The sequence below is a fragment of the Sinohyriopsis cumingii genome, chromosome 1 (assembly GCF_028554795.1).
Source record: "Sinohyriopsis cumingii isolate HCF-2022 chromosome 1, ASM2855479v2, whole genome shotgun sequence".
In the NCBI taxonomy this organism is placed as follows: domain Eukaryota; kingdom Metazoa; phylum Mollusca; class Bivalvia; order Unionida; family Unionidae; genus Sinohyriopsis; species Sinohyriopsis cumingii.
The window spans coordinates 164,719,159-164,731,896 of NC_142961.1; the positions used below are offsets into that span (position 1 = coordinate 164,719,159).

The 12,738-nt window shown below is 35.6% G+C and overlaps 1 protein-coding gene across 3 annotated transcripts in view; it reads right to left on the minus strand.

The window, feature by feature from the left end:
* LOC149808301 (phosphofurin acidic cluster sorting protein 2-like) overlaps nucleotides 1-12,738 on the minus strand; it is a 198,960-nt gene that overhangs the window by 121,746 nt on the left and 64,476 nt on the right. For all 3 annotated transcript variants that reach the window (XM_089975795.1, XM_089975790.1, XM_089975784.1), the window contains exons 6-9: nucleotides 12,182-12,339; nucleotides 11,303-11,362; nucleotides 6,287-6,447; nucleotides 2,800-2,845 (exon numbers count right to left, since the gene is read on the minus strand). In XM_089975795.1, the coding sequence (XP_089831921.1) occupies nucleotides 2,800-2,845; nucleotides 6,287-6,447; nucleotides 11,303-11,362; nucleotides 12,182-12,339 (425 nt within the window). The remainder of the gene's footprint in view (nucleotides 1-2,799; nucleotides 2,846-6,286; nucleotides 6,448-11,302; nucleotides 11,363-12,181; nucleotides 12,340-12,738) is intronic.

Below are 12,738 nucleotides of genomic sequence, written 5' to 3' on the forward strand. Positions count from 1 at the left end.
TTTAGACTAAATTTCCAAGAGAAATCACATTCTCCTTACTGCACTAAAGAAATAGATGAATGTGATATTCCCAAGAAAACCAAATTTAATCCTGTAGTTGTTTTTGAGAATTTCAATTAAAAGAATTCATATTTTTCCCCATATTATGATTCCAAACAATCTTTGACCAAACAGAAACACATCTGCAGCAGTCCCTCAAGTCTCATGAACATCAGATGGAATTGACCCAGCTAATAAATCCAGTCCATCAAAACTAGAAAAGAAAAATTTAGTTGGATCGAAAGAAAAATAAATTTCCTCCATTCCAGACCAAATGGAGGAGCTGTTTCAAAGTGCATTCATTCAAAATACGATTCTAAATTTCAATATTAAATAGACCAAGCAAGAATTATTTATGAAACAAATGACTGACCAAGTTCAAAGGTCACTGGATGGTGCTATGTGCACATCAATACCATTAACATTTGTAGCAATATGACTGAAATGTTTTTAAAAATTACGTTAAAAATCCAAATCACACACACACACACACACACACACACTATTGTTGAACATACAGATGTACGTTTACTTTGGAATCCAGCATATAATTCAATTACCTTGCAACTTGTAGTGTGTTCCTTTTATTATTCAGCCTTGGGTAGAAAAGCAAAATGAATATGTAATAAAAAGGTGACTACATTTATATGGGAAAATATGAACTCAATGTCATGCAGTATTGTTCACAAGAACTCATTTATATTTTCCCCTACAAATGCAGTAACCTATTATATATCAGTTTCTCTGTGTGTATGTGTATGATATACAACGAGATGTATACATTTTTCATTAAAAGGAAATGAGGCTTGCCAAGTTTCCTTTTAAAGAAATATTTATATGAGTGGTATATCATTAAAACAGTGTACATACTGTACATATATTTTATTTATTATATTACATACAAATACATATATTTGCCCTTTGAATGGATTTAAGATTTACTACAGGCATCTGTGCACTGACCGACTGAATGAACTCACATCCCCGAGTGTGTCTGCTACAAAATGTAGTTCTATAGCTTCTTTACCTATTCACAATCACCTCCACATATTGATAAGTTGATCGTTTTCTTTTTTTAGTTTCTATTTTTACTCACATTGATTAAATCAATATAGGTATGTGAGAAAGCTTGCCGTAGCTTCTCATGGGTCGGTGGTTCTTTCCGGAGGTTTTCCGGGTTCTTCCTCCACCATTAATACTGGCCGCCATGAATAGCCTATCGTGTGCTAAAAAATGGCATTAAACTCTATAAAAACAACTACAACAACATCAATTAAATCAATATATTACACATTTATGATTTAAACATGAAAGATGGTTTTAATGATAAAAGTAGAGGACTGCAAACACCTGGTTACCTATGCCACTCATTTGAACATTGCCATTCACATACCTGCATATGGAAATTAATGTGGAATAGAAACTAAGAGACATGATGAACCAACAACAGGTAATTAAAATATTTAAATATATTTACAGTTGAACTAAGTCATTATTCTACTTTAGTAACAGTACCCCGTCCATAAACTCCCTCTCTCTGTGGTCTGTTTGACTTTAAAACTCTAACTCTCTCTCTCTCTCTCTGGTTGGTTTGACTTAAAAACTCTCTCCCCTCCCCCGTCTCTCTTATATTTTGGTCAGTTTGACTTAACTTTTACCATCATTCGCAAGTCCAGAGACATCATAGGATGACACTAAAAAAAATCCTCTACGCTCATCATTTCATAGCTTTTAGCCTGTATCTTGCTACAATGGTCCAGAGAGAGAGAGAGAGAGAGAGAGAGAGAGAAATGCCTTTGGACATTTTGATATTTAATTAATAATAATCAATTTTTAGAACATTACAGTATGTTTAAGAAACAACAACAACAAAACAACACCGTTTAATTTTGACATGGTTTGCAACTTTGTATCAATGATAAACACTAAAGATAAATTCCAAGGAAGTGCACACATATCGTTAAGATGAACCATATTCCCGTAGGTTACTTGGTGTAATGTCTATTTCACATGCACACACACATTTCAAGGTTTCAATCCAGCCCAAATTCCTTTTCTCTCTCACTCCATATTTCTGCGTAGTTTGTCCGTTATGCATGAGAGGGGAGCGGGGAACAGAAAGCAGAAAGGATTGTGATGAAAATGTGGACCATATTAAATTCATTTAGAAAACATGGATTATTAATGGTTTTTATCGTTATTTTCATACATCACAAATGAATAATATGTGGAAATTGATCACTGATCTAAAATCAACTGTAGACGCACACGTGAATGTTTATATATGCGTATTATTGCACCAAGGGCAGATCACAATTTGATATACCAATAGTATTGGTATATCAAATTGCTTTATGCCAACACTTTAAATGTCACGTTAATTTTAATGTATGTGATATATATATATATATATATATATACACACACACACACACACACTGTAATCTATATATCAGTTTCAGTGTATCTAACTATACCTATTCACTAACATGCATAAATACCTATTTGAACTCTTCATTATGATAGGTTTACTTTTAGTTGATAAATGCTTAACTTGTTATCCGAGGATGTAAAACGAGATAGGAAATACAATCTTGGTTGCTTGACTCTTAACAAAAGTCTTTCTCAGAAGGAAAACCTTTTAACTGTAGCTACACATATATATGGTGTACTTGACAAATGTAAGCTTTAGTGTCACATGAGAAGTTTATAAGTAACCCTGTATTTATTTACCTTGGAGATGAATATAATAATACTTACATGTCTATCGATATTGTTGTGACTTCCACCTCCTGTGAAAAATGGCCTGCAAAAAACATCAGTGAGAGATATTGGTGGCATTTATAAAAATTATGATTTAGTTTAGTCAAATTTTTCTGCATTAGTGCATAAAATACCATGGACACCATCTGAACAACCCCTTCTCCCCCAGGACAGCAGCTATCCACATTTTTAAGCCCAGAATCTACATGATGGCCACAATCTGATATGGGCAGCCCAGAATCAATAGGATGGCCACACTCTGATATGGGCTGTCCACTCTGATATGGACAGCCCAGAATCTATAGGATGGCCACACTCTGATATGGGCAGCCCAGAATATTTAGGATGGCCACACTCTGATATGGACAGCCCAGAATCCATAGGATGGCCACACTCTGATATGGACAGCCCAGAATCTATAGGATGGCCACACTCTGATATGAGCAACCCAGAATCTATAGCATGGCCATGCCCTGATATGAGCAGCCCAGAATCAATGGGATGGCCACACTCTGATATGGGCAGCCCAGAATCAATAGGATGGCCACACTCTGATATGGGCAGCCCTGAATCAATAGGATGGCCATGCTCTCTGATTTGGGAAGCTCAGAATCTATAGGATGACCACACTCTGATATGGGCAGCCCAGAATCAACAGGATGGCCATGCTCTGATATGGGCAGCCCTGAACATATAGGATGACCACACTGGTATGGGCAACCCAGAATTAATATGATGGCCATTTTTCAGCACACGATAGGCTATGCATGGCAGCCATTATTAATATTGGAGGAAGAACCCAGGAAAACCCCGGGAAGAACCACCGACCCACAAGAAGCTACTGGCAAGATTTCTCACATATCCACATTAGCCGAATCCTTGCCTCGAACCCATGCAGACAGAGGTGAGATGGCAGTGATCCATAACGGAAAGCGCTGTAGACCACTTGGCCACTCGGGGCCCCCATGATGGCTGTACTGTTGGTCATATGAGCCACTGAATCAGCAACATTTTCCTTTAGGACTAACAAGACATTATACGAAGTCTTCTAGTGAAAACCCCATTGCAATATGACTTTCCGTTCAGGAGGATCTATGGACATCAAAAGAAGTAACATTTTCATTTAGAACCAACTAGACCCCCAAAAGAAGTCTTTCTGTGAAAATCCCATATTAGTATGATTCAGGAATATCAATAACAATATTTTCAAGCTTGCTGCTTTGGCAGCCATATTGGATACCAGACATCTACTTTCATTTAGGACCAACAAGACATCAAAATAAGTCTTCTGGTGGAAACCTCATACCAATGTCTTTGTATTCAGGAGGAGTAGTGATAACAAGATTTTCAAGATTGCTGCTGTGACGCTGGAATCAGATCGGCACCATTGTCAGTTAGGACCAACTAGACCAAAGGATCAATGGGTGTTGTGCAAAGTTTCATGGCAATCTAATTTAGGATGAGTAGTGATAAAACTTGTGCTAATGGATGAACAGAAAACAGATGACTGAGAAAGACAACAGACCATTCCAAAAGCTCTTCTATCTGTGAAGCTAAAAATGTCACTTAATAATTGCTGGCTATTATTGCTGCCAATAGTTATCTACCTAACAAAAGCTAACAGCAGAAAAACACAAGTTACACAACATAAAAATGGTATGAAAACCTCTGTTGCTTCATGTTGTCCAATAAGAAAGGAAATATACAAGAGACAGAGTACAAGACTATGGCTATGACCAGCTGATCATGGGACAAAGTCACATCCTTTGTGAATATAGCAAGGTGCAAATTAGGTTGATAAAGCTGCCAACAAAAGAATAAGTTGTTGCAAATAATACATAATGTCGAGAAGGAGAAGAATTCTTGATTTAGAAGAAAAACACAAAATAATTCAACTCAATATAATGAAGGAGAGCTCTTGAATCCTTGCAGAGAAATTGTATGTCATAAAGACTAAAAAAACAACACTATCAATGATAAAGAAAAAGGTTTCCAGAAGTGGGAAAATGGAGTGAAGAGAGAAAAATTATTAAAACCAGGAAATGTTTGTACCTTTACATGAATGACAAGGTTCTCTGATGTTTTTTTATCACCCATGCTAAGGAAACTTCAATGCAGGTAAAAATATCACTGAAGAAAAGGGAACAATTTTATAGACAAAATAGGCATATGGCAACTTTATGTATAACCCCCTAGTCTGACTGACAAAAATCCAGCATGCTTGCCACTAAGCAGCTGTGACTCCTTCTTCTCTAAGCCGGACAATACAGAGTATCTCAAAGATTTGGTTTGCTTTGGTCTTTATGGTACTGTAAAAGAAGTAGATTATTTACTGTCCAGGTGGTTGGAGTAAAGTCACTATGGCACTTTAAAAAAAGTGGATTATTTTGTGTCCAGGCATTTGGAGTAAAGTCTTTATGGCACTGTAAAACATGGAGATAATTTACTGTCCAGGCAGTTGGAGTAAAGTCTTTATGGCACTGTAAAACATGGAGATAATTTACTGTCCAGGCAGTTAGAGTAAAGTCTTTATGGCACTGTAAAACATGGAGATAATTTACTGTCCAGGCAGTTGGAGTAAAGTCGGCACTTTAAAGCAAGTGGATTAAGTGTCCAAGGCAGTTGGAGTCAAGTCTTTATGGCACTGTAAAACATGTAGATAATGTACTGTCCAGGCAGTTGGAGTCAAGTCTTTATGGCACTGTAAAACATGGAGATAATTTACTGTCCAGGCAGTTGGAGTAAAGTCTTTATGGCACTGTAAAACATGGAGATAATTTACTGTCCAGGCAGTTAGAGTAAAGTCTTTATGGCACTGTAAAACATGAGATAATTTACTGTCCAGGCAGTTGGAGTAAAGTCGGCACTTTAAAGCAAGTGGATTAAGTGTCCAAGGCAGTTGGAGTCAAGTCTTTATGGCACTGTAAAACATGTAGATAATGTACTGTCCAGGCAGTTGGAGTAAAGTCTTTATGGCACTGTAAAACATGTAGATAATTTACTGTCCAGGCAGTTGTAGTAAGTCTTTATGGCACTGTAAAACATGTAGATAACTTACTGTCCATGCAGATGGAGTCAAGTGCCTTGCCCAAGGACACAAGGCAGCTGACCCAGCATCCCAAAGAAACACAAGAGATAAATATATACAGTCGTAAGTCATATTAGTCACATTTTGGCACTTTTCATTGTTGTACCTGTAGTCCACACAGAAGCCAATTTTCATTTAAATCAAAATACTGGTGTCCTTGAGAAATTGCCATTGCTGACTATTACAGATTCAGATGAGAGATCTTTTTTGCTAACATTCTGCCTGATGTTATTATTTAACTCAAATACATATTTGTTTTCAGTGAAATAAGAAACTAATTGGAAACCATGCTGTAACAAACTACATTTTTAAGTCTGGTGAAATAATTTTCTTTGTTCAGAACTGGCTGCAATTCACCCTTTCTTATAATCTATATAAAAAACTGTCATATCCTACCTTAGCCTAGGTTTTGGTATTGACATTACACTAACATTATCCTCAGCTTCCAGATCTGGGTCACTGTCACTCAGGTCCTCTAGCTGGTCAAACAGGTCATCAATTTCCTGTGGATTTGTATCAGGATCCACCAGGTCATGGTCTGCCTCTGAGTCTAGTACCTGCAAATAGCATAATGAAAATAACTCTGCCAAGCCAGTTTGTCCAAGGCCAAATATTTACTCAAGTGACCAGTCCTTCTGTCCAGCTGATTTGAACCTGTACAAATTGCTAAAAGCATCACAATTCAGACCAAACAATTACTTCCTTGTCAAGTTGAAATAAATACCTGAATAATATATGCCACTGTGGTGGCTTAAATATATCATTAATTATGCAGCATCTGATTTGATATATATATGTGTGTGTGTGTGTGTGTGTGTGTGATTCGGATTATTAACATAGCTTTAAAAAAAACAATCAGTCATATCGCTACAGTGTCTGCAGTGTGGCAGTTTATAGTGATATCTAGCACTGGGCCATCATGCTGAGCACCTAGCAAGGCAGCTGTTAGTACCATTTTTATAAGTCTTTGGTATGACTTGACAGGGCTCAAACCTGCCACCTCCTGCATCCAAGGTGGAAACGCTAATCACTAGGCCACTGGAGCGGTCATGGATATATGTGAACTATTGTACCAATCATAAAACGGTTTTTCATTTCATGTTTGATATGTCTAGCCATTTTGCATCTTGAAACAATTTCAAAACATGCCAGTAACTGTAATTTTTCAGAACTATTAAAATGTTTATGAAATTGAACTCCTGGGGTAATGTGTACCTTTAAATGCATATAGATCTATCTATCTATACAAAGATTATACTGTTAATGTGCAATTAAATTGATAACTAGTCATGAAATTACATTATATCACTGGTGATATTTTAAAATAACACTGAGAACATTTTTTTTTTAATGTCAAACATAATCTTTTTAGTTCTCATAGATTTTACATTTGTAAGTTGGATTTTTTTTTGCTTGTTAGAAATAATTTATCTTCATCACACACAGATGATGTACATGAACATTAGTTTTTAAAGTTATTGGAATCATTGGCCAGTAGAGGTTTTTAGATCATGTTTGCATCTGAGGACATTTCAACAACCTGTCATTATTTTTTCATACTTACACACATGTAGTGTCACACAATAATATGGAAGGCAAATGAATCATGTCCAATGCATCAGACAAACCATGTTTCTCTGAACAAAGGTTCTGAAGAATGTTATGTCCTGCCATTTCCAGTGGTGCATTACCAAACTGACAAACATTGTCTCTGGTACATAAAACGTTGATCACCATCACTTACTCCGATTTTGGAGAATTGAGCTTCTAAGTTTAAATAACCCATAAAATATTGTTATAGTAAGTTATCTGCAATTGCTGGGTCAATGCTAAATGATATTCATGCTAAATAGTAACCCCACTGGCTGTCATTCTGCCAAAATATTCATGTTTCCTGCTCAACTTCTGTGTCAATTAAATGATACAGTAGTCCCCTAACATTCCCCCTGACCAGTGACCACCTATTCTGTATGGCCAGAATCCTTGGCACTGACAAGTTTTGTGTAGTTATGTATATCTATAATGTGGGTTGATCTTTTGCCCATGACTGTAGATTGTACAAGTTATTTGTAAGCAACATGTTACATAACTAACTTTCATCCATGATTGTAGATTATACTTTAAGATAATGATCATTAAAAAGATGTTTCACTTAATCTGAGATCAGGACCATGTTTCTCCCCATAGAAATTCTATGGTTAACCTGATTTTTGTCAAGCTGTTCAATAAAATTTAAGTAAAATGACTTGATCTTGTGATCGAATTTAATGGAAATTTCCATTGGAAATTACTTGAGCCCAGGGCATTTAGCTGTGTCATAAGTCAGGTGACAGCCTGTATATAAGGAAGAGCAAGAAAACAAGTATTCATTTCTATTTTAATATGTCTTTGTGGAATCCATTTTAGTTGTGTTCTGATATAATTTGAGAGAAATTATTTAAATTATTCATTGGAATTACAAGGTGCTCATTAGCTGTTTGGACTAAAACATTATTTAGGGATTATTGTGAAGCTGTTCAAAGACATTCTCGATTATATCACTGTGATACATCAAAACTGTGGCACATCAAGGTTACTGGTACATCAGCACATTCAAGACCTGTAATTCATTCAAATCACTTTAGACTTTTGCACTTCTGATGGAACTTTTACGATTATTTAGGATTTAATTCACAATACTGTAAGTTGCTTTTTAATGTTCACTTTCTTTTCAAGGGAAATAATTTATTTGTTGAATTTTCCTATACTTGTTGGTTTAGCTTTATTCTATTACTTAGTTTAAGACCAGAAAGTCATAACAGTGTTCAAAATACCCCTCTGGGATGGCCTCCCATCTAAAGTGACCAGTCACTGGCATACTAGTGCAAAAACTGTCAAATTTGTTCCTCACAAGTTGCTGCAAAATTGAGTTTATATATAGAAGTCTGGTGAATGTCTGTTGATTTCCAAATATAATCTACTGATATTTGTTCCAACATACTGTTAAAGTAACTTAAATCCAAGATGAGTTATCTGATTATCCTTACTTTAATTTGTTCATTAGATGTTAACTTTTGTTTGTCTGGATTCGAATCTATGGTTCGGTCAATGTGGGTATGTGACAAAGCTTGCCAGTAGCATCTCGTGGGTCGACAGTTCTTTCTCGGGTTTTCCCTAGGATTCTTCTTCCACCATTGATACTGGCCACCATGTATAGCCTATCTTGTGCTAAAAAATGGTGTTAAACCCTACTACAACAACAACAACACTTTGATAATTACTGGTTATTATTACTACTTATAATTATCAAAACCAAAAAAGCAAATCACTGCCAAACCCAGTATTGTTCTGATCAAGTCAGCATGATATCCAGTTGTGATAAAGTAACAAGAATCCCATGAAGAAACTGATGCTCTACTGGGCAAAAAGAATGTCCAGGATGTCAAGATAAGACCATTTCTTTCTTATACTATTGACTGTTAAAAGCATCTCTAACATTCTTCATTCATTTCATAAGATGATTTTCAAATTATCTGCTGTGGAGCAAATACCGGATGTCAGATTAGCATGACTTTCATTTAAAACAAAATAGACACCATTAAAAACCTTTTGGTGAGGAGTAGGACAAACAAGATTTTCACAATAGCCATCTTTACAGCCAAATGGCACTATTTTCATTTATGAACAACAAGGCTTCATCAGTAGTCTACTGTTGGAAACATATTTAAACAGCCATTCGATTAGAAAAAAACACTATTTTTAAGACAGCCAAATGGTGGCCATATTGAGGATTAATTATTTTTATTAAGACCAGCTTACACAACAACAAAATTTCTGATAAAAACCCCATCTTAAAATGACTTTCTATTTAAATGAAGTAGCAAAAGATGGTCACATACTGGAAATTAAATCAGCACAATTGTAAGATCAGCAAGACATGACCATTCAAACAAAGTAGCAATAGCAAGATATTCAAGCTGGTACCTGCATCAGTCATAATCGGACATCACATGGGCACCAATTTCAATATTACACCAAGTTCAATGATCATTTCTTTTGTTCTTATATTTTGACTGATGTACTCTATCTTCCAACAACTTCACCCTATTCTGGTGAAGAAGAGATGCCACACCATCATGAAATTTGGGTTTAGCACAGACCTTACAAGTATTTGAAATCCTGGGATAAATGCAGAAATGTTACAGCTTTTACAAGAGGCCCCCTACACATAAGGCAACCTGCTTTAGATCACCTTCTTGTTTTACAAGGGGTAGCCTTAAAAAATGGGAACCACTTTACTTCACACATTAACAAGAGTACTTTTACTGGCACAATATATACCTGCATCTTTTTTCAACAGTTGTCTATACAGGCACCATGTGGGTATGGTTGATTCTGGTGATTACTGACCAACAGGTCTCAATGACTTCAACCATTTTTCTTCTTTCAGTCAGTGACCTTGACCACTGACCTATGACTCCCCAATTAATAAGCTTGTTTTCTTACTCTAAGTCATTCACAAATTTTGGTTAGGGTACATTGTTGACAACTGAAATTTTTGTGCTAAAACCAGTTTTTGTTTTTCAGCAGTAGTGACTTCACCCTTTGACCTAAGGACCACAGGTCTAAGTAGCTTCTTCCTCACCCAAGTGCAAGCCATCCATAAAGATTTGTACAGGTACAAGCTATTGAATCAGTATCATTGTGGAAACCATTTTATTCTTTGTCAATAACCTTTACCTTTTCACCCCCAAATCAGTAAGCTTCTTTCTTAATTTAAGTGCAAGCCATCCACAAAGTTTAGTAACTGAGTTAATGATGAACTTAAGTTTTTGTGAAGAAACCATTTTCTGTTCTTTCAGCCACACCAACCCAGACATTTGAACTTTTGCCCAGAAAACAATATGGTTCTTTTTTTATCCCAAGTGAAATCCAACCATAAAGAAAGACAAATGCAGATGGTGGAGGACTATTGTGCAAAAATATTTTTTGTCTTTTTTTTTTGGTCACAGTGACCATGAAATTGACAGGATTCTTTCTTATCTTAATGTACATCATCCAGTTTGGTAACAGAACATTGTGGACTACTAGAATTATTGTGGCAATGAAACTGGAACAGGCTGACAGACAGACTGAAGAGATGGCAATATGTTTTACATTATGGCAGACATATAAAAATGGCCACCTAATGTGACTGAATTTCTTGGGTTGTACTAAACCTGTATGTTAGGAAAACAGTTTGATTCAAATCTAGTAAACTTTCGTGTGAAAGAAATAAGCACATACTCATTTGCTCTTTATATACCAGTGTCTAAAATACTTGAATAATTTAATTTTCTGCATTGGTCTGAAATACAAAACCAGATTTTAGTTACAGAAAAATCAACATGCAAAACTTAACCTAATTATAACTAATTACAGTTTGGAACTCACCTCTTCTGTCACTTTGAATTTCTTTAAAAGAGCAACAAACTTCTGTTTTATATTCCTTTGCTGAAATGAAAATAAAATACAACAAAATGAATATATTCATATAAAAACAATAGCACAGAATCTCAAATTATTTTTTTCTTTTTTTTAATCAATTATATTGGCTACAATGCTTTTAATGTTAATTTCTCATAATAAATAAATAGGTCATTCAGTCTTTTCTGAAAATGTCATGTAAAATTTTCCTCAAGGATAAAAAAAAAAAGACTACAGCTCATGATCAATATAAATGATGTTAACACAGCATTAGTCAACATCATGTTTTCATTTAATTATCACTTCACGAAACTTTGGTTGGTCACAAAGTGTTTGAAAACATTAGATGCTCCTGCTAATTTGGTGCAACTGAAGGAAGCTTGGTTCAATATGAAAATGGCCAACTGAAGGATGCTTGGTTCAATATGAAAATGGCAAACTGAAGGAAGCTTGGTTCAATATGAAAATGGTCAACTGAAGGAAGCCTGGTTCAATATGAAAATGGCCAACTGAAGGAAGCTTGGCTCAATATAAAATGGCAAACTGAAGGAAGCTTGGTTTAATATGAAAATGGCCACGTTCTAAATCAGAATTGGGAATCAGTTTTGTTTAGCTCATAACAGCCTTCAAAAGTTTTTGAATCTGAATGAAATTTGTGCTGACAGTTTAGATGTGATGGGAAGTGAGATAGATAAAGGCAACACCACAGAATATTGGTGGGCCCATAAAGGAAAGGCACACACAACAACCAACACCAAACTTTTGTAATATCAGAAACTACATCATCAATCTTTACTATTTCAGGATGCTAATGGTTCATCAAAGGCAAAATGAAGGAAGACTAACATGTGATATGACTGCGCTATCTTTACTGCGGCTACTTTTGCGAGCTCTGGGTCGGCTGTGTTCCTCTAACATCATAGGTTCACTGTCACTAAGTTCATAGTTTGACGAGTCCTCTCCCTCTTCAAAATCTGTATCATTGTCCACATCTGGAGAACGATCTAAGAATAAAGAAAAAAATATTTTAATAAAAAATCCAACCAGCTGCCCCCAATTTAAATTCTTGTGTGTCCTTAAACCAAGCATCTGTACAAATAAAACTTGGGGCAACCACCTGCCATTAGTAGTTATTTTCCTTCCTTGGCTGCAACATAAAACTTTTTCACCCTGAGGTAAAATACTCAAATTATTACCACAAAGAAATTGTGCATATAAAAGTAAACTGAAGACTTAATCTTAGTAAAAACAGCATGCCAAAATAAAACAAGAGTCCCATGAAAAAGCTGGTGCCCTACTGGCTGAAAAGAATTTTAATTATTTTAAGATAAGACCATTGCTTTCTTTCAAGTGTGGAGTGATAAAATCATATTCAATATTCGTCCAGCAATATCAAGATTTTC